The sequence below is a fragment of the Oncorhynchus nerka genome, linkage group LG5 (genome assembly GCF_034236695.1).
Source record: "Oncorhynchus nerka isolate Pitt River linkage group LG5, Oner_Uvic_2.0, whole genome shotgun sequence".
In the NCBI taxonomy this organism is placed as follows: Eukaryota; Metazoa; Chordata; class Actinopteri; order Salmoniformes; family Salmonidae; genus Oncorhynchus; species Oncorhynchus nerka.
In genome coordinates, this window is record NC_088400.1 from 21,108,749 (window position 1) to 21,129,609 (window position 20,861).

Genomic DNA, 20,861 nt, shown 5'->3' on the forward strand with positions numbered 1-20,861 from the left:
GCAAGAGTAGAGAGAATATAGAAAGAGTATAAAGAGGGTATAGAGAGAGTATAAAGAAAGAGAGCGAGTATAGAGAGTGTAGAGAGGTAGAGGGGGAGAGTGTATTAAGAGAGTGTAGGAGAGAGTAGAGAAAGTATAGAGAGAGTAGAGAAAGAGTACAAAGAAAGAGTATAGAGGGAGGGTATTAGGAGAGAGTGTAGAGAGTATAGAGGGAGAGTGCATATAAAAAAGAGCATATAGAGAGTAGAGGGAGATAAAGAAGAGAGTTTGTAGAAATCTGTTGTTCTGCCCCTGAACAGGCAGTTAACCCACTGTTCCTAGGCCGTCATTGAAAATAAGAATTTGTTCTTAACTGACTTGCCTAGTTAAATAAAGGTAAAATTAAAAAAATAGAGAGAGTATATACAGTATCAGTCAAAAGTTTGGACAAACCTACTTATTCAATGGTTTATTTTTTACTATTTTCTACATTGTAAACTCAGCAAAAAAAAAAAAAAAAATGTTCAGCACCCTGTCTTTCAAAGATAATTCGTAAAAATCCAAATAACTTCACAGATCTTCATTGTAAAGGGTTTAAACACCGTTTCCCATGCTTCAATGAACCATAAACAATGAATGAACATGCACCTGTGGAACGGTCATTAAGACACTAACAGCTTACAGACGGTAGGCAATTAAGGTCACAGTTATGAAAACTTAGGACACTAAAGAGGCCTTTCTACTGACCCTCAAAAACACCAAAAGAAAGATGCCAAGGGTCCCTGCTCATCTGCGTGAACGTGCCTTAGGCATGAGGACTGCAGATGTGGCCAGGACAATAAATTGCAATGTCTGTACTGTGAGACGCCTAAGACGGCTCTACAGGGAGACAGGACGGAGAGCTGATCGTCCTCGCAGTGGCAGACCACGTGTAACAACACCTGCACAGGATTGGTACATACGAACATCACACCTGCGGGACAGGTACAGGATAGCAACAACTACCCAAGTTACACCAGGAACACACAATCCCTCCATCAGTGCTCAGACTGTCCGCAATAGGCTGAGAGAGGCTGGACTGAGGGCTTGTAGGCCTGTTGTAAGGCAGGTCCTCATCAGACAACACTAGTAACAACGTGGCCTATGGGCACAAACCCACCGTCGCTGGACCAGACAGGACTGGCAAAAAGTGCTCTTCACTGACGAGTCGCTGTTTTGTCTCACAAGGGGCGATGGTCAGATTTGCGTTTATCGTCGAAGGAATGAGGCCTGTACTCTGGAGCGGGATTGATTTGGAGATGGAGGGTACGTCATGGTCTGGGACGGTGTGTCACAACGTCATCAGACTGAGCTTATTGTCATTGCCGGCAATCTTAAAACTGTGCGTTACAGGAAAGACATCCTCCCCCCTCATGTGGTACCTTTCCTGCGGGTTCATCTTGACATGACCCTCCAGCATGACAATGCCACCAGCCATACTGCTCTTTCTGTGTGTGAATTCCTGCAAGACAGGAATGTCAGTGTTCCGCCATGGCCAGCGAAAAGCCCGGATCGAAATCCCATTGAGCACGTCTGGGAACTGTTGGATCGAAGGGTGAGGGCTAGGGCCATTCCCCCCAGAAATGTCTGGGAACTTGCAGGTGCCTTGTTGGAAGAGTGGGGTATGTTTATTCCATGTGTAACTCTGAGAGTTACACATGGAGTGGGGTATATATACAGTCAATAATACAGTAGAACAAAAGAAAACAAAAAAGTCTATATACAGTGAGTGAAAATGAGGTAAGATAAGGGAGTTAAGGCAATAAAAAAGTAATTACAATATAGCAATTAAACACTGGAATGGTAGATGTGCAGAAGATGAATGTGCAAGTAGAGATACTGGAGTGCAAAGGAGCAAGATAAATAAATAAATACAGTATGGGGATGCGATAGGTAGATAGATGGGCTTGTTTACAGATGGGCTATGTACAGGTGCAGTGATCTGTGAGCTGCTCTGACAGCTGATGCTTAAAGCTAGTGAGGGAGATATGAGTCTCCAGCTTCAGAGATTTTTGCAGTTCGTTCCAGTCATTGGCAGCAGAGAACTGGAAGGGAAGACGACCAAAGAGGAGTTGGCTTTGGGGGTGACCAGTTAAATATACCTGCTGGAGCACGTGCTACGGGTGGGTGCTGCTATGGTGACCAGTAAGCTGAGATAAGGCTGGGATTTACCTAGCAGAGACTTATAGATAACCTGTAGCCAGTGGGTTTGGCGACGAGTATGACGCAAGGGCCAACCAACGAGAGCGTACAGGTCGCAATGGTGGGTAGTGTATGGGGCTTTGGTGACAAAACGGATGGCACTGTGATAGACTGCATCCAGTCTGTTGAGTAGAGTGTGGTAGGCTATTTTATAGATGACATCACCGAAGTCGAGGATCGGTAGGATGGTCAGTTTTACGAGGGTATGTTTGGCAGCATGAGTGAAGGATGCTTTGTTGCGAAATAGGATGCCGATTCTAGATTTAATTTTGGATTGGAGATGCTTAATATCTGGAAGGAGAGTTTACAGTCTAACCAGACACCTAGGTATTTGTAGTTGTCCACGTATTCTAAGTCTAAGCCGTCCAGAGTAGTGATGCTGGACGGGCGAGCAGGTGGAGGCAGTGATCGGTTGAATAGCATGCATTTAGTTGTACTTGCATTTAAGAGCAGTTGGAGGCCACGGAAGGAGAGTTGTATGGCATTGAAGCTAGTCTGGAGGTTAGTTAACACAGGGTCCAGAAAGGGGCCAGAAGTATACAGAATGGTGTAGTCTGCGTAGAGGTGTATCAGAGAATCACCAGCAGCAAGAGCGACATCATTGATGTATACAGAGAAAAGAGTCGGCCCGAGTATTGAACCCTGTGGCACCCCCATAGAGACTGCCAGAGGTCCGGACAACAGGCCCTCTGATTTGACACACTGAACTCTATCAGAGAAGTAGTTGGTAAACCAGGCGAGGCAATCATTTGAGAAACCAAGGCTGTCGAGTCTGCCAATAAGAATGTGGTGATTGACAGAGGAGTCGAAAGCCTTGGCCAGGTCGATGAATACGGCTGCACAGTAATGTCTCTTATCGATGACGGTTATGATGTCGATTAGGACCTTGAGCGTGGCTGAGGTGCACCCATGACCAGATCTGAAACCAGATTGCATAGCGGAGAAGGTACGGTGGGATTCGAAATGGTCGGTAATCTGTTTGTTAACTTGGCTTTCGAAGACCTTAGAAAAACAGGGTGGGATAGATATAGGTCTGTAGCAGTTTGGGTCTAGAGTCACCTCCTTTGAAGAGGGGGATGACCGCGGCAGCTTTCCAATCTTTGGGAATCTCAGACGATATGAAAGAGAGGTTGAACAGGCTAGTAATAGGGGTTGCAACAATTTCTGCAGATAATTTTAGAAAGAGAGGGCCCAGATTGTCTAGCCCGGCTCATTTGTAGAGGTCCAGATTTTGCAGCTCTTTCAGAACATCAGCTATCTGGATTTGGGTGAAGGAGAAATGGTGGGGGCTTTGGCGGGTTGCTGTGGAGGGTGCCGGGCAGTTGACCGGGGTAGGGGTAGCCAGGTGGAAAGCATGGCCAGTCGTAGAGAAATGCTTATTGAAATTCTCAATTATAGTGGATTTATCGGTGGTGACAGTGTTTCCTAGCCTCGGAGCAGTGGGCAGCTGGGAGGAGGTGCTCTTATTCTCCATGTACTTTAGTGTCCCAGAACTTTTTCGAGTTAGTACTACAGGATGCAAATTTCTGTTTGAAAAAGCTAGCCTTAGCTTTCCTAACTGCCTGTGTATATTTGTTCCTAACTTCCCTGAAAAGTTGCATATCACAGGGGCTATTCGATGCGAATGCAGAATGCCACAGGATGTTTTTGTGCTGGTCAAGGGCAGACAGGTCTGGAGTGAACCAAGGACTATATCTGTTCCTAGTTCTACATTTTTTTAATGGGGCATGCTTATTTAAGATGGTGAGGAAGGCACTTTTAAAGAATAGCCAGGCATCATCTACTGACGGGATGAGGTCAATGTCATTCCAGGATACCCCAGCCAGGTGGATTAGAAAGGCCTGCTCGCAGAAGTGTTTTAGGGAGCATTTGACAGTGATGAGGGGTGGTCGTTTGGTCGCAGACCCATTACGGATGCAAGTGTAACCGATGTGAAATGGCTAGTTAGTTAGCGGTGGTGCACGGTAATAGCGTTTCAATCGGTGACGTCACATGCTCTGAGACCTTGAAGTAGTGGTTCCCCTTGCTCTGCAAGGGCCGCGGCTTTTGTGGAGCGATGGGTAACGATGCTTCGTGGGTGACTGTTGTCTGTGTGCAGAGGGTCCCTGGTTCGAGCCCAGGTAGGGGCGAGGGGACGGACTAAAGTTATAAAGTGATCGCTGAGATCTTGATTGAAAACAGCAGATGTGTATTTGGAGGGCAAGTTAGTTAGGATGACATGTGTTTACGGATTTGGAGTTGTACCTGGTAGGTTCATTGATAATTTGTGTGAGATTGAGGTCATCAAACTTGGATTGTAGGATGGCCAGGGTGTTAAGCATGTCCCAGTTTAGGTCATCTAGTAGCACGAGCTCAGAAGATAGATGGGGGGCAATCAATTCACATATGGTATCGAGGGCACAGCTGGGGGCAGAGGGAGGTCTATAGCAAGTGGCAACAGTGAGAGACTTGTTTCTGGAAAGGTGAATTTTTAGAAGTAGAAGCTCAAATTGTTTGGGTACAGACTTGGATAGTAAAACAGAACTCTGCAGGCTACCTTTGCAGTAGATAGAACTGCCAAAGGGGGCGGTGTTGCAATCTTGGCAGAAAATGTTATAGTTAGCGATTTCAGGGTTTTTGGTGGTTTTCCTAAGCCAGGATTCAGACACAGCCAAGACATCCGGGTTGGCAGAGTGTGCTAAAGCAGTGAGTAATACAAACTTAGGGAGTAGGCTTCTAATGTTAACATGCATGAAACCAAGGCTTTTACGGTTACAGAAGTCAACAAATGGGAGCACCTGGGGAGTGGAGCTAGGCACTGCAGGACCTGGATTAACCTCTACATCACCAGAGTAACAGAGGAGAACTGACCGTCTAGCACGTTTGGAACAGAGGGTAAAAGGAGCAGGTTTCTGGGCACGATAGCATGGATTCAAGGCATAGTGTACAGACAAAGGTAAGGTGGGATGTGAGTACATTGGAGGTAAACCTAGACATTGAGTAATGATGAGAGAGGTATAGTCTCTAGAGACGTTTAAACCAGTTGATGTCATCGCATATGTAGGAGGTGGAACATGGTTGGTTAAGGCATATTGAGCAGGGCTAGAGACTCTACAGGGAAATAAGACAGTAATCACTAACCAGGACAGTAATGGACAAGGCATATTGATATTAGAGAGAGGCATGCGTAGCCAAGTGAACATATGGGTCCAGTGAGTGGTTGGGCTGACTGAGGACATGAAGATTCAGACAGTTAGCAGGCCGATGCGAACACGCTAACAATTAGTAGGCCGGGGCTAAAGAAGCTAGCAGTTAGCAGAATGGGGCAGGCAAGCTAGCAGTTAGCAGACCGGGGCAGGCAAGCTAGCAGTTAGCAGACCGGGGCAGGCAAGCTAGCAGTTAGCAGACCGGGGCAGGCAAGCTAGCAGTTAGCAGACCGGGGCAGGCAAGCTAGCAGTTAGCAGACCGGGGCAGGCAAGCTAGCAGTTAGCAGACCGGGGCAGGCAAGCTAGCAGTTAGCAGACCGGGGCAGGCAAGCTAGCAGTTAGCAGACCGGGGCAGGCAAGCTAGCAGTTAGCAGACCGGGGGCAGGCAAGCTAGCAGTTAGCAGACCGGGGCAGGCAAGCTAGCAGTTAGCAGACCGGGGGCAGGCAAGCTAGCAGTTAGCAGACCGGGGCAGGCAAGCTAGCAGTTAGAAGACCGGGGCAGGCAAGCTAGCAGTTAGCAGACCGGGGCAGGCAAGCAAGCAGTTAGCAGACCGGGGCTAGCAAGTTAGCCTTTGCGGGACGTCGCGATGGGGGTAAGTCTGTTTTTGCCTCTTCGTGCAGTGACGGCAATAGACCAGTCGTGGATTAGTGGGGTTCCAAGTAGCTCTAAGTAGCTAGCAGGCCTAGCAGGTTAGCAGAATGGGCCTTCAGCGGGCGTCACGCCTGAGGGGCTTGTTGGAATCCTCAGGCAGATTATGTTGGTATTCCAGTCGTAGAGGATCGGCGGGGTTCCGTGCCACGTACCGGCAGTAGAAGGGGTCTGGATATTGTAGCCCAGGATTGGGCTTCGGTGGTAGCACAGGAGCCCTGGCCGGGCTAGCTTCAGGCTAATTGGTGCTTGCTCCGGAGTGGTCACCCGGGATTGCGGTTAGCTAGTTGCGAAGATCCAGATGAAAATGTTCAGAGTTTGCGGTAGGAATCCGGGATATGGGGAGAAATAGGTCCGTTATGCTCTGGTTTGAGTCACGTTGTTCAAACTGGCGAGAGCTTTCAGAGCAAAAGGTTAGCTAATGACCGCTAGCAATGGTTTGCTAACTGATAGCTGGTAGGTAGTTAGCTGGCTAGCTTCAGTTGAGGGATTCCAGATCCGAAGTAAATAGAAATACTTTAGAAAAAAGCAGATCCACGCCACATTGGGTGAGGCGGGTTGCAGGAGAGTATTTAGAAGTTGGTTTTATTTCATTTAAATATTTTTTTTAAGATATGCGAAGAAAAATATGTATAAAGATATATACAAGGGACAGGACAAAGACGCCTAACTGCTACGCCATCTTGGAAGAATGGTACTCTGAAGTATACATTCTAACCACGAAAGACTTCTGGAAAGCAGAGAGAGATGCGCAGATGAACTTTCCAACAGAAAGACGGACGATTCCAACAGAGATCACGACGACACACTGGGCGTAAATATATATTGATTGCAAATATTCCCAAATGAGTGAGCGTTCATGTGCAAAGGATTAGAATTTAAATTAATATAATTATCAACTGTGTAGTGACTGCAATTGCACCCTTCTCAGTCCACACCCACTTCACTTTGTCCACCAAGCCGTTATATCGGTTTAGCCCACTAGGGAACCCCCCCTATCATTTCCTTGTAACCATATCTACTGTTTGTTTGTTTATGCATTTCTGTCATAATTTAGTTAGTTAGTAAATAAATGATTAAGACAATTGGTGTATGGATGATTCATAGTAAAGGCTGGGTTCGTGCAGATAACCAACCATTTACGACGTTTGGAATGAGACTAACGTAAGGTAAAGAATAATTATTCATTAGAAGACTAACTGATCATATTAAAATATCTGAAGAGTTATATTAGGAAAATTATAACTTTGTAATCTGAAGATTTTCCTTGGTGCCCCAACTTCCTAGTTAATTACATTTACATGATTAGTTTAATCACGTAATAATGAGAATTGATTTGATAAAATAACAGTCATCAAATTAATGATGCCAAAGACATGACATTAAATACACTTAATTAGTATTTGGTAGCATTGCCTTTAAATTGTTTAACTTTCGAGTAGCCTTCCACAAGCTTCCCACAATACGTTGGGTGAATTTTGGCCCATTCCTCCTGACAGAGCTGGTGTAACAGAGTCAGGTTTGTAGGCCTCCTTGCTCACACACGCTTTTTCAGTTCTGCCAACAAATGTTCAATAGGATTGAGGTCAGGGCTTTGTGGTGGCCACTCCAATACCTTGAATTTGTTGTCGTTAAGAAATTTTGACACAACTTTGGAAGTATGCTTGGGGTCATTGTCCATTTGGAAGACCTATTTGCGACCAAGCTTTAACTTCCTGACTGATGTCTTGAGATGTTGCTTCAATATACCCACATCATTTTACTCCCTCATGATGCCATCTATTTTGTGAAGTACACCAGTCCCTCCTGCAGCAAAGCACCCCCACAACATGATGCTGCCGCCTCTGTGCTTCACGGTTGGGATGGTGTTCTTCGGCTTGCAAGGCTCCCACTTTTTTCCTCCAAACATAACGATAGTCATTATTGCCGAACAGTTCTATTTTTGTTTCATCAGACCAGAGGACATCTCTCCAAAAAGTACAATCTTTGTCCCCATGTGCAGTTGCAAACCGTAGTCTGGCTTTTTTATGGCAGTTTTGGAGCAGTGGCTTCTTCCTTGCTGAGCAGCCTTTCAGGTTATTTTGATATAGGACTCGTTGTACTGTGGATATTGAAACGTTTGTACCGGTTTCATTCAGCATTTTCAGAAGGTCCTTTGCTGTTGTTCTGGGATTGATTTGCACTTTTCACACCAAAGTACATTCATTTCTAGGAGACAGAACGCGATATGACGGCTGCGTGGTCCCATGGTGTTTACACTTGCGTACTATTGTTTGTACAGATGAACGTGGTACCTTCAGGCGTTTGGAAATTGCTTCCAATTATGAACCAGACTTGTGGAGGTCTACAATTTTTTTTCTGAGGTCTTGGCTGATTTCTTTTGATTTTCCCATGATGTCAAACAAAAGAGGCACTGGGATTGAAGGTAGGCCTGGAAATACATCCACAGGTACACCTCCAATTGACTCAAATGATGTAAATTAGCAGAAGCTTCCAAAGCATTGACATAATTTTCTGGAATTGTCCAAGCTGTTTAAAGGCACAGTCAACTTAGTGTATGTATGTAAACTTCTGACCCACTGGAATTGTGATACAGTGAATTTTAAGTGAAATAATCTGTCTAAACAATTGTTGTTGATATATACATATATACACACACACACACACACACAAATATATACACATATATAGAGTGAGAGTATAGAGGGGGAATAGAGAGTATAGAGAGTAGAACGAGAGAGTACAGAGCGAGAGAGTACAGAGCGTAGAGAGTACAGAGCGTAGAGAGAGAGAAAGTATAGAGACATAATGAAATAAAGAAACAGACTCACAGGTATACCCATCCCAGGAGCCTCTAGGATACAGAAGTCCTCATTGTCCTCTGAACCATCAGAGCCCTCCTCTGACATCATATCCACCTGCACCTCAGTGGCTGTCGCTACCAGTCTGTCAAGCTTTGACTCTTCCCCCTCAATGACAACTGGTGGGCGGAGCTTAGGGTCCTCCCCAGGAAACAGGTAGACTGAAACAGGTGAGCCCCGCGGGACAGTGGGAGATCCTAGATATAGAAATGTTCATTTAGAAGACTCCATTTTTACAGTGAAAAGTAATATGCACTAGAAATAGGAAACACACACAGGAATAGCTAATGGCATCCATTTCATCTATCAAATGTACAGAAGGGATTTATAATTGGAGATATTGAACTACACTATCATTTAATACCCCCGTTTTACCTGAGTCCATATCCTCATCTGGATGGCTCCTCTCTGTGTCAATCAAAGCATCAAGGAGATCATACTGGTTGATCTCAGCAGTCTCAGCTGGAAGGCAGGGTGGCAAGGAGGCGGGACTTTCTGACAACTAAAACAAGTCACATATAGACAGAAAACAGATAGTTGAGAGGTTCAGATAGGCTCCTTTCCAGTCGCTCCACAGTTTCATTTTCTTCAGTTGTTCTCACACAACGTTTATCTGAACAAACATAAAACATCTGTTCCAGACCTTAAAGAAGGTAATATTATACTAGTTTACTAGTCTATTGGTCTGTCTGTCTTACTGGCAGCTTCTGTCCAGCGATCTCAGTGGGTGATGTGTGTCGGGGGGGCGGGTGCAGGTCTCCCTGGGACACCAGGTACTGCAGCATGTTGACCAGGGCAGCACAGGAGTCAGCACAGGTGTGGAGGTGGACCACGTTGTTGGAGCAACGCAGCTCAAACAGAGGTTGGGACTAGGCGAAGAGACCGAAAGAAGGTGAGGGGATTGGAATAGAAATCAAATAACAATTTTTGTCACATGTGCCAAAAACAACTGGTGGACACTTTACCGTGAAATACTTTTTTTACACGCAGTTGTGGTAAAAGTACCCGATTGTCATAATTGAGTAAAAGTAAAGATACCTTAAAAGAAATTGACTCAAGTAAAAGTCCCCCAGTAAAATACTACTGGAGTAAAAGTAAAATAATTTTGTTTTAAATATACTTAAGTATCAAAAGAAAAAGTATTAATAATTTCAAATTGCTTATATTGAGCAAACCAGACGGCACACTACAGCACACAGACATCATTTACAAACAAAGCATGTGTTTAGTAAGTCCTCCAGAAGCAGTAATAAGTACGTGTATTGGACCATTTCCCTGTCCTGCTAAGCATTCAAAATGTAACGAGTACTTTGGGTGTCAGGGAAAATGTATGGAGTAAAAAGTACATTACTTTCTTTAGCAATGTAGTGAAGTAAAAGTAGTCAAAAATATAAATAGTAAATGAAAGTACAGATACACCAAAAAACTACTTAAGTACTTTACACCACTGCTTACGGGCCCTTTCCAATTATGCAGTTCATTAATAATGATACAAGCAAAATAGTAACATGAGGAATAAAATGCTCATAAATGGAGCTATATACAGGAAGTACTAGATCAATGTGGAGCTACAGTAGGGAGAACAAGTATTTGATACACTGCCGATTTTGCAGGTTTTCCTACTTACAAAGCATGTAGAGGTCTGTCATTTTAAAATGCAAATTAATTACTTAAAAATCATACAATGTGATTTTCTGGATTTTTGTTTTAGATTCCGTCACTCACAGTTGAAGTGTACCTATGATAAAAAATGACAGACCTCTACATGCTTTGTAAGTAGGAAAACCTGCAAAATCGGCAGTGTATCAAATACTTGTTCTCCCCTCTATACATGAAGACAGGGTAAAGTGACTAGGCATCAGGATAGATAATAAGGTATTTGAGGTAGATATGTACATAAAGGTAGGGTAAAGTGACTAGGCATCAGGATAGATAACAATAAGAGTATGTTAAGAACAGAGCAGCACCAGCAAATGATGAGTGTAAAAAAGTGTGTGTGTGTAATATGTATGTATGCATGTATGTATAGTAGAAGTCGGAAGTTTACATACACCTCAGCCAAATACATTTAAACTCAGTTTTTTTTTGAATTCCTCACATTTAATCCTAGTAGAAATGCCCTGTCTTAGGTCAGTTAGGATCACCACTTTATTTTAAGAATGTGGAATGTCAGAATAATAGTAGAGAGAATGATTTATTTCAGCTTTTATTTCTTTCATCACATTCTCAGTGGGTCAGAAGTTTACATACAATCAATTAGTATTTGGTAGCATTGCCTTTAAATTGTTTAACTTGGGTCAAACGTTCCTGGTAGCCTTCCACAAGCTTCCCACAATAAGTTGGGTGAATTTTGGCCCATCCTCCTGACGGAGCTGGTATAACAGTCAGGTTTGTTGGTCCCCTTGCTCGCACATGCATTTTTAGTTCTGCCAACAAATGTTTTATAGGATTGAGGTCAGGACTTTGTGTTGGCCACGCCAATACCTTTACTTTGTTGTCCTTAAGCCATTTCGCCATAACTTTGGAAGTATGCTTGGGGTCATTGTCCATTTGGAAGACCCATTTGCTGTTGTTCTGGGATTGATTTGCACTTTTCACACCAAAGTACGTTCATCTCTAGGAGACAGAACGCGTCTCCTTCCTGAGCGGTATGACGGCAGAGTGGTTCCAATTGTTTGTACAGATGAACGTGGTACCTTCAGGATTTTGAAAATTGCTCCCAAGGATGAACCAATATTGTATCAGAGGTCTTGGCTGATTTCACCATGTCAAGAAAAGAGGCACTGAGTTTGAATGTAGGCCTTCAAATACAAAAATACATCCACAGGTACACCTCCAATTAGCTGAAATGATGTAAATTAGCCTGTCAGAAGCTTCTAAAGCCATGACATCATTTTCTGGAATTTTTCAAGCTGTTTAAAAGGCACAGTCAACTTAGTGTATCTAAACTTCTGACCCACTGCAATTGTGATACAGTGAATTATAAGGGAAATAATCGGTCTGTAAACAATTGTTAGAAAAATTACTTGTGTCATGCACAAAGTAGATGTCCTAAACGACTTGCCAAAACTATAGTTTGTTAACGAGACATTTGTAGAGTGGTTGAAAAACTAGTTTTAATGACGCCAACCTAAGTGTATGTAAACTTCCGACTTCAACTGTATGTGTATTTGTGTTGTATCGGATGGCAGGGAGCTTGGCCCCAGTGATGTACTGGGCTGTCCGCATCACCCTCTGTAGCTCTTTGCAGTCATGGGCGGTGCATTTTCCATACCAAGCGGTGATAGAGCCAGTCAAGATGCTCTTGATGGTGCAGCTGTAGAACCTTTTGAGAATCCGAGTACCCACCCCAAATCCTTTTCAGCCTCCAGTGGGGGATGAGGCACTGCCGTGCCCTCTCCACGACTGTGGAGAGGTTCTTAGTGATGTGGACGCCAAGGAACTCAAGCTCTTGACCTGCTCCACAACAGCCCTGTCGATGGGGTTCTCCCCTCTTTTTCCTGTAGTCCACGTTCAGCTCCTTGGTCTTGCTGACGTCGAGGGAGGTTTTGTTGTCCCAGCACCAAACTGCAAAGTCTCTGACCTCCTCCCTGTAGGCTGTCTCATCGCCATCGCTGATCAGGCCTAGTACCTTTGTGTTGTTAGCAAACTTGATGGTGTTGGAGTTCTACGTAGCCACACAGTCATGGGTGAACAGGGAGTACAGAAGGGGACTAAGTACACACCCCTGAGGGGCCTCCGTGTTGAGGGTCAGCGTGGCAGAGGTGTTGTTGCCTACCCGCACCACCTGGGTGGTCGGGAAGTCCAGGATCCAGTTGCAGAGGGAGGGGTTCAGTTCCAGTTCCAAAAACTCAGCAATCTCCGACTTCAGGTCCCACACCCTTTTAAGCACCTTCGCCATCTCACGTTTGTGTTGTAGGGGAGATCTGCATGACCCGACTCGGTCTCACTGTTAGAAGAGACAAACTGCCTGTGGTTTAAAGGTTTCTCTTATGAAGTTTACCACTTTAGTGACTGTATCCACAACATGGCTCATTTTCAGAACACATTTACAGAGAACCTGCTCATGAATAATGCAATGCAGGAAAATAATTTTCTGATCCTGGTTCGGCTCATCTACTTGATATTGTATCCTTTTCAAAAGGACAATATTTTTTCCTGCCGAGTTTGGGCACCCATCAGTGGTCCCACTGGATAACTTTTCAAAACTCAGTCCCAACTTTGCCACACACTTATTAACCTCCTCCAATGAATCTTCCCCTGTGGTTGTGCTCTTCATTGACTGCACTGAAGCAAGCTCCTCTGTAATTTCAAAGTCTGGGGTTATGTCTCGTAAGAATATCAACAACTGCACCACTGCTCTCATCCAGGGCCAAGGCCGGGCGCCTGCAGGCTGACTCCTTGGTGCGGATTCCACCTTCCTCCTACTGTATATTTAATGGCCCCATACAGCTCACATATATCATTGCACCTGTAAATAGCCCATCCAACTACCTCATCCGCATATTGTTATTATTTTTTTCTCCTTTGCACCCCAGTATCTCTACTTGCACATCTTCTGCACATCCATCACACCAGTGTTTAATTGCTAAATTGTAATTACTTCGCCACTACGGCCTATTAATTGCCTTACCACACGGCCTATTAATTGCCTCATTTGCACACACTGTATTTTTCTATTGTGTTATTGACTGTCCGTTTGTTTAATCCATGTGTAACTCTGTTGTTTGCGTCACAGTAGTATTTTCATTTATTTTTTTACCACTTATCTCTCCAATTTCGTGGTATCCATCGCTGCAACTCCCGCACGGACTCGGGTGAGGAGAAGGTCGAGGGTCATGCGTCCTCCGAAACACAACCCAACCGCACTGCTTCTTGACACAACACACATCCAACCCGGAAGCCAGCCGCACCAATGTGTCGGAGGAAACACCGTACACCTGGCAACCTGGTCAGCGTGCACTGCACCCGGCCCGCCACGGGAGTCGCTAGTGCACGATGAGACAAGGATATCCCTGCCAGCCAAAACATCCCTAACACGGAACAAGCTGGGCCAATTGTACGTTGCCCCATGGACCTCCCCGTCGCGGCTGGCTGTGACAGAGCCTGGGCTCGAACACAGAATCTCTGCGTTCTTATAGTCACTGTGGCCTGTGACTGTTGTTGTAAACTCCTCAATGCTATCCAATCACTTCTATATTGAGCGCATCACTGATATCACTGGAATGGAGTCATGGTCAGATTTACCAAAGGGATGACGAGGGAGGGTCATGTATGCATTTCTCTGGGTAGAATAAAAGTGGTCTGGAGTTTTAGCGCCCCTTGGTAGAAGCGAAGTAGGACGGTTTTAATTCTAAAGTCTCCACCCACCAGAAACGCTGCCTCTGGGTGAGCGGTTTCTTGTTTGTTTATGGCCCCATACAGTTTGTTGAGGGCCAGAGTGGTGTTTGCTTGGGGCATGATGTCGACAGCCGTGGTAATTACGAATGAGAACTCTCTTGGTAGATAAAAGGGTCTGCAGCTTACCATGAGGTATTCTATATCAAGTGAACAAAAGTTTGAGATTTCCTTCCCACTGGAAGCAGTACACAAGTTGTTATTTATGGAGAAAAAAAAAATCTCCTTTCGACTTCCCTGAAGGGGCCGTCCGATCCTTCCGCTGCATGGAGAATCCACAGAGTACTACGTGCATTGCGTCATCATCCAGCTACATTTCAGTAAGACATAATATTGCAGCTTTTCAAGTCTCTCTGACTGGAGACTCTCTGTCTGACTCTGACTGGAGACTCTCTGCTCTGACTGGAGACTCTCTGCTCTGACTGGAGACTCTCTGCTCTGACTGGAGACTCTCTGCTCTGACTGGAGACTCTCTGCTCTGACTGGAGACTCTCGAAAAAAAGCTCATACGTCTTATTCTCGAGTGACTGGACATTTGCCAATAGAATGGAGGGGAGCGCCATTCGGTTCTCTCTTCACCTTAATTTCACCAGGACTCCTGCATTGTTTTGGTGGCTCATGGAACAGGGTCTGGTATGAACAGTGGAACAGCTGTTGAAGTTGTATTTGAAATCGAGGTTACTAACTGTCGATCTGATGTCAACAAGCATTTCGGTACACCCGCAAGAACATCTGCTAAAAGGTGTATGTAAATATTAACATTTGATATGTGATAGTATGAACTTTTTGTACAAAATAAAAGTAACTAATTAGCTAAGTTTGGTTAGAACTTGCAAGATGTCACCCTTCTCCGTCGTGCGTCATCTCGCTGGCGAGGAGAAGAGGTAAGAAGAACTAAAGAGACCGTAGATTTGAGTTACACACCGACAGATGTGTAATCACATAAAATTGTCAGGCTAAGAACTTACCAGTTTCCCTATATCACTGCCTTTCCATGTGGTGATGGCCAGCTCTAGCAGATCAATATCCAGAACACACACATAGTCTGAGGAGAGAAAGAGCGAGAGAGAGAAAGAGAGAGCATTAGAACTGCAAACACACTCAGATGTAGATGTACACACGCACACACGGTACAGTTAATTATGTGTCATACCTCGTCTCAGGTCCACTACGTCACTTTCACACTTATCAGAGAGAAACAAGGCAGAATCATCCAGGATAAACCTGGAGGAGGAAATACCATCAAACTTCAATAGCCAACTATGAGGTTACTACCCCCCCCCCCGTCCCCGTCCTGCAATTCTACACATTTCTAATCAAACATTATTTTGTCACATGCGCAAAGTACTGTGAAATGCTTTACTTTACAAGCCCTTAACCAACAATGCAGTTCAAGAAAGAGTTTAGAAAATATTTACTAAGTAAAAAATGAAATAAAAAGTAACAATAAAATAACGAGGCTATATGCGGGGGATACAGGTCAGTCGAGGTCATTTGTACATGTAGGTAGGAGTAAAGTGACTTTGCATAGATAATAAAAACAGTGAGTAGCAGCAGTGTAATGTAAATAGTCCGGGTAGCCATTTGATTAGCTGTTCAGGAGACTTATGGCTTGGGAGTAGCTGTTGTTAAGGAGCCTTTTGGACCTAGAATTGACGCTCTATTAACGCTTCCCGTGCGGTAGCAAAGAGAACAGTCTCTAACTTGGGTAACTGGAGTCTTTGACAATATTTTGGGCCTTCCTCTGACACCGCCTTGTATATAGGTCCTGTGCTTGGCCCCAGTGATGTACTGGGCCATATGCACTACCCTCTGTAACACCTTACGGTCAGATGCCGAGCAGTTGCCATACCAGGTGATGCAACCTGTCAGATGCTCTCGATGGTGCAGCTGTAGAACTTTGAGGACCTGGGGACCCATGCCAAATATTTTTTTTTCTCCTGAGGGGGCAAATGTGTTGTCGTGCCGTCTTCATGACTGTCTTGGTGTTTGGACCACGAACTTGAAACTCTTGACCTGCCCCACTACAGCACCGTCGATGTGAATGGGGGCATGTTCAGCCCTCCTTTTCCTGTAGTCCACGATCAGCTCCTTTGACTTGCTCAAGTTGAGGGAGAGGTTGTTCTCCTGGCACCACACTGCCAGGTCTTTGACCTCCTCCCTATAGGCCGTCTCATCATTGTCGGTGATCAGGATTACCACTGTTGTGTCGTCAGCAAACATAAAGATGGTGTTGGAATTGTGCTTGGCCACGCAGTCGTGGGTAAACAGGGTGTACAGGAGGGAACTAAGCACACACTCCTGAGGACCCCGTGTTGAGGATCAGCGCGCGCAGATGTGTGTTGTTGCCTACCCTTACCACCTGGGGGCGGCCCATCAAGAAGTCCAGGATCCAGTTGCAGAGGGAGGAGTTTACCTTAGTTTTCTTGGGCACAGGGACTATGGTGGTCTGCTTGAAACATGTAGGTATTTCAGACTCGGGTCAGGGAGAGGTTGAAAATATCAGTGAAGACACTTACCAATTGGTCCGCGCACGTCTGAGTACACGTCCCGGTATTCCGTCTGGCCGGTGTAGTAGGATTCAATCTTAGTCCTGTATTGACGCTATGCCTGTTTGATGGTTCGTCTGAGGGCATCGCGGGATTTCTTATAAGCATCCGGATTAGTGTCTCAGTCATTGAAAGCGGCAGCTCTAGCCTTTAATTCGTTGCGGATGCTGCCTGTAACCCATTAATTCTGGTTGGGATATGTACGTATGATCACTGTCGATGCACTTATTGATGAAACCAGTGACTGAGGTGGTATACTCAATGCCATTGGATGAATCCCGGAACATATTAAAACAGTCCTGTAGCGTAGCATCTGTCATCTGACAACGTCCGTATTGAGCGAGTCACTGTTACTTCCTGCTTTAGTTTTTGCTTGTAAGCAGATGGTCAAGAGTTTTTTTCCCCCTCTGGCTACACGTGACATGCTGGTACAAATGAGGTAAAACTAATATAAGTTTGCCTGCATTAACCTGTTGCGACTCTAGGGGCAGTATTTTCATTTTTGGAAAAAAGAACATTCCCATTTTAAACAGGATATTTTGTAAGGACAAGATGCTAGAATATGCATATAATTGACAGCTTTGGATAGAAAACACTAACGTTTCCAAAACTGTAAAGATATTGTCTGTGTGTATAACAGAACTGATATTGCAGGCGAAAGCCTGAGAAAAATCCAATCCGGAAGTGCCCCATATTTTGAAAGCTCTGCGTTCCAATGAGTCCCTATTGAGCTGTGAATGTGCCATCAACCAGCTTACACTTTCTACGTATTCCCCAAGGTGTCTACAGCATTGTGACATAGTTTTACACATTTATGTTGAAGAATGCCCATAGGGGGCTACATTGCGCAAGTGGTCACATGATGCTCCCGGAGAAAATCTTGCGTAAAGTACAGAGGTAGCCATTATTCCAATCGCTTCTACTGAGAAACCAATTGTCCCGGTATCGAATAGATATTTGAAAAACACCTTGAGGATTGATTCTAAACAACGTTTGCCATGTTTCTGTCGATATTATGGAGCTAATTTGGAAAATTTCGTCGTTGTCGTGACCGCAATTTCCGGTCGATTTCTCAGCCAAACGTGAAGAACAAACGGAGCTATTTCACCTACAAAAATAATCTTTTGGGAAAAAAATGAACTTTGGCTATCTACCTGAGAGTCTCGTGAGTGAAAACATCCGAAGTTCATCAAAGATAAACGATTTAATTTGATTGTTTTTCTGATTTTCGTGACAAGGTTGCCTGCTGCTAGCAGGGCATAATGCTATCCTAGGCTATTGATAAACTTACACAAATGCTTGTCTAGCTTTGGCTGTAAAGCATATTTTGAAAATCTGAGATGACAGGGTGATTACCAAAAGGCTAAGCTGTGTTCCAATATATTTCACTTGTGATTTTCATGAATAGGAAGATTTTCAAGGAAGATTTATGTCCGTTGCGTTATGCTAATTAGTGTCAGATGATGACAACGGTCCCGTTCACGGGATGGGGTGTCACTAGAGGTTTAAAGTCCACGGCCACTAGGAGCACCGCTTCTGGATGAGCATTTTCTTGTGTGCTTATGGCCCTAAACAGCTCGTTGAGTGCGATCTTAGTGCCAGCATCGGTTTGTGGTGGTAAATAGATAGGAAAACTTTGGATAAACTCTTGGTAGATGGCGTGGTCTACAGCTTTTCATCAAGTACTCTACCTCAGGCTAGCAATACCATTTTTGCTACTAACTGATGATCAATGGGTCCCAACCCGATCAGTAATTCAAGCATGCTTACTCCAAGTTTAGATAGCTGGCTGCTAGACTAACTGATGGCCTAATTAAGTGACTGCTGATGCACAACCAAATTTCGAAATTGCACCTTGTGTATTCTATTATTCTAACTCTCAACAGTAGGTTGAGACCCCGACTGAGTTCCAAAAAAATATAGATTATTTATTTTAATTGGGCTTACCAGTTGGCCATTAATGAACTAAAGGAAGAACATATTTTGAGGTACACTGCTACTGTACCTGAGGTGAAAGGTGGCAGTGTCTACTATGATGTTACTGGAGAGAGAGAAGGATTCTGCTGTGAACAACACCCTCAATGGAAGATACAGGGGCCTGAAAGACAGAAAGAGACAAAGGGGAGAGAAGGGAGAAGTGAAAAATTATTATGTTAATAATGCATTATCTTCCTTTGTCCACATATGTAAATCTGGTGTGTGTGTGTGTACCTGTAGTCCACGACGCAGGTAGCCAGGTGTGTGTGTAGGACGGTAATAATTACAGGAGATGTGTAGCCCAGGATCGGGTCATCAATGACATCCAAAAAATCAACCAGCTGTCATGAAGAAAAACAGACTAATCAACAAGACTCACGAACCAAACACACACCCAAACAGTCAAATCATGTTAGGTGCCTGAAGCATCTCAGATTTAGTATTTATTAGGATCCCCCATACCTGTTCGTGCCAGCTGTGATTGGTCTGTGCCATGCGATGTCGCATAGTGGCACCATGGAGACGAAGGGCAACCAGAAACTCCTGTAAAATACACAGAGAATTAAGTTAATGATATTTCTTAAGCTTTCTTCATCATAAGCACAGCTAACCTACAAGCACAATCAAAAGGTGATATTTCATTCAAAGAATAATTGAGAAGATATGCGTGTTACCTTGACATTCTTCTGAGGGTCCAGGGTGATTTTGATGGCTGTGGATAACATCTGGACCTCAGTCTCCCTGCCACTCACACTGCTCAGCCCCATCTCTGTGGGGTAAATGGTAAGGTCTAGATGCCCTGGGGGAGTGAAGCTGGGCATTTCCAACAGCCTGGGGACAGGGGAGTCCTTCACTACAGCTGTGAGAGGTAGGAAAAGGGTTAGTGGCCAGAAAGGAAAGGGCTGTCAGTCATTTAGAAGAGATTAGCTCATGACTAAAATCTACATGATAACACATGGATTATCACACTACTACACATGATTAGGTAGGTACTACCAGACCTAAAGCCTGATATCACACGGTCATTCCATTCACCTTTGTGGTAGAGATCCACCCTCTTGCTCTCCAGGCACAGGAAGCTGAGATGGGGGTTGTTCTGATGCTGCACCACACTGAACATCTTCCCCCCTTCCAGGTCCAATAGGAGCTCACCATGACACCGGTCCTCCGGACTTCCCGTCTCTCCCTGTAGGAGAGGAGAAACAGAAAACAATGTATTTAAGCAAGTGTCTTCTTTAGAAGCGTCATAGTATATATACATTCAATCATTCCATTTTTGTAATTCAAATTCCAAGCTATCGAATTCAAATTACATTTATGTTTGCTCTAATATCGCTCATTATGTAAGGTCCAGTCAAGAACTGAACCAGGATCCAAAATCTCTCCAGTCTCTATCCCTAGTTAACCATTGTAAGATGTAGCTGGTTCATCAATGGCTCACCTTGCTGTCCGTCAATGCTTGGAGGCGGCCCTTTCCTATGACAATGGTGAGAGAGAGCAGGCTGAGGGTGTGGTTAGGGCGGGGCTCTGACTGCCTGCGTCTGGTTGATTCACCGGCTGTGTAGAACTGAGCATCTTCCTCCTCGGAATCCGAGTCTGAGAGACCAGAAACGTCACAGTTATAGAACTGCTGAGCAACAACACATTTCAGATGGTCTGCAGGTGTGCCGACTAAAGAGATGCTCAACTCATACTACTTGGCAAGCCATCTTAAATCAGAGATTTAAATAAACTAAAGATGTCAACAAGTTGCTACCCAGGGATTACCCAATTCTGAATGAGTGTCTGACCAGTCTGAAGTGGTTTACAAGTCTCAGTATGGGGGTCTCACCTAGTCTGAAGGCAGACTTGCAAAGCTGGAAGTTGTCATCGTCTTGGCGACGGTGTAGGGGGCTGTGGTCGCTCTTAGAACCTAAGGGGGGAGGGGCTTCCCACATTAACAGGTCATTATTGATCCTACAGGGATGGAGAGAGGAGGACAGAGGGAAAGGACAGAAAAGGAGAATGAGAGATAGTAAAATGT

General features: G+C 44.6%; 1 protein-coding gene across 2 annotated transcripts in view; it reads right to left on the reverse strand.

Moving 5' to 3' along the window:
- LOC115129192 (autophagy-related protein 2 homolog A-like) overlaps positions 1 to 20,861 on the reverse strand; it is a 44,879-nt gene that overhangs the window by 8,477 nt on the left and 15,541 nt on the right. For both annotated transcript variants that reach the window (XM_029659286.2, XM_029659288.2), the window contains exons 18-29: positions 20,670 to 20,794; positions 20,280 to 20,434; positions 19,874 to 20,024; positions 19,513 to 19,697; positions 19,301 to 19,381; positions 19,073 to 19,179; positions 18,867 to 18,959; positions 15,466 to 15,536; positions 15,281 to 15,357; positions 9,614 to 9,784; positions 9,291 to 9,417; positions 8,886 to 9,112 (exon numbers count right to left, since the gene is read on the reverse strand). In XM_029659286.2, coding sequence (XP_029515146.2) covers positions 8,886 to 9,112; positions 9,291 to 9,417; positions 9,614 to 9,784; positions 15,281 to 15,357; positions 15,466 to 15,536; positions 18,867 to 18,959; positions 19,073 to 19,179; positions 19,301 to 19,381; positions 19,513 to 19,697; positions 19,874 to 20,024; positions 20,280 to 20,434; positions 20,670 to 20,794 — 1,570 coding nt within the window. The remainder of the gene's footprint in view (positions 1 to 8,885; positions 9,113 to 9,290; positions 9,418 to 9,613; positions 9,785 to 15,280; positions 15,358 to 15,465; positions 15,537 to 18,866; positions 18,960 to 19,072; positions 19,180 to 19,300; positions 19,382 to 19,512; positions 19,698 to 19,873; positions 20,025 to 20,279; positions 20,435 to 20,669; positions 20,795 to 20,861) is intronic.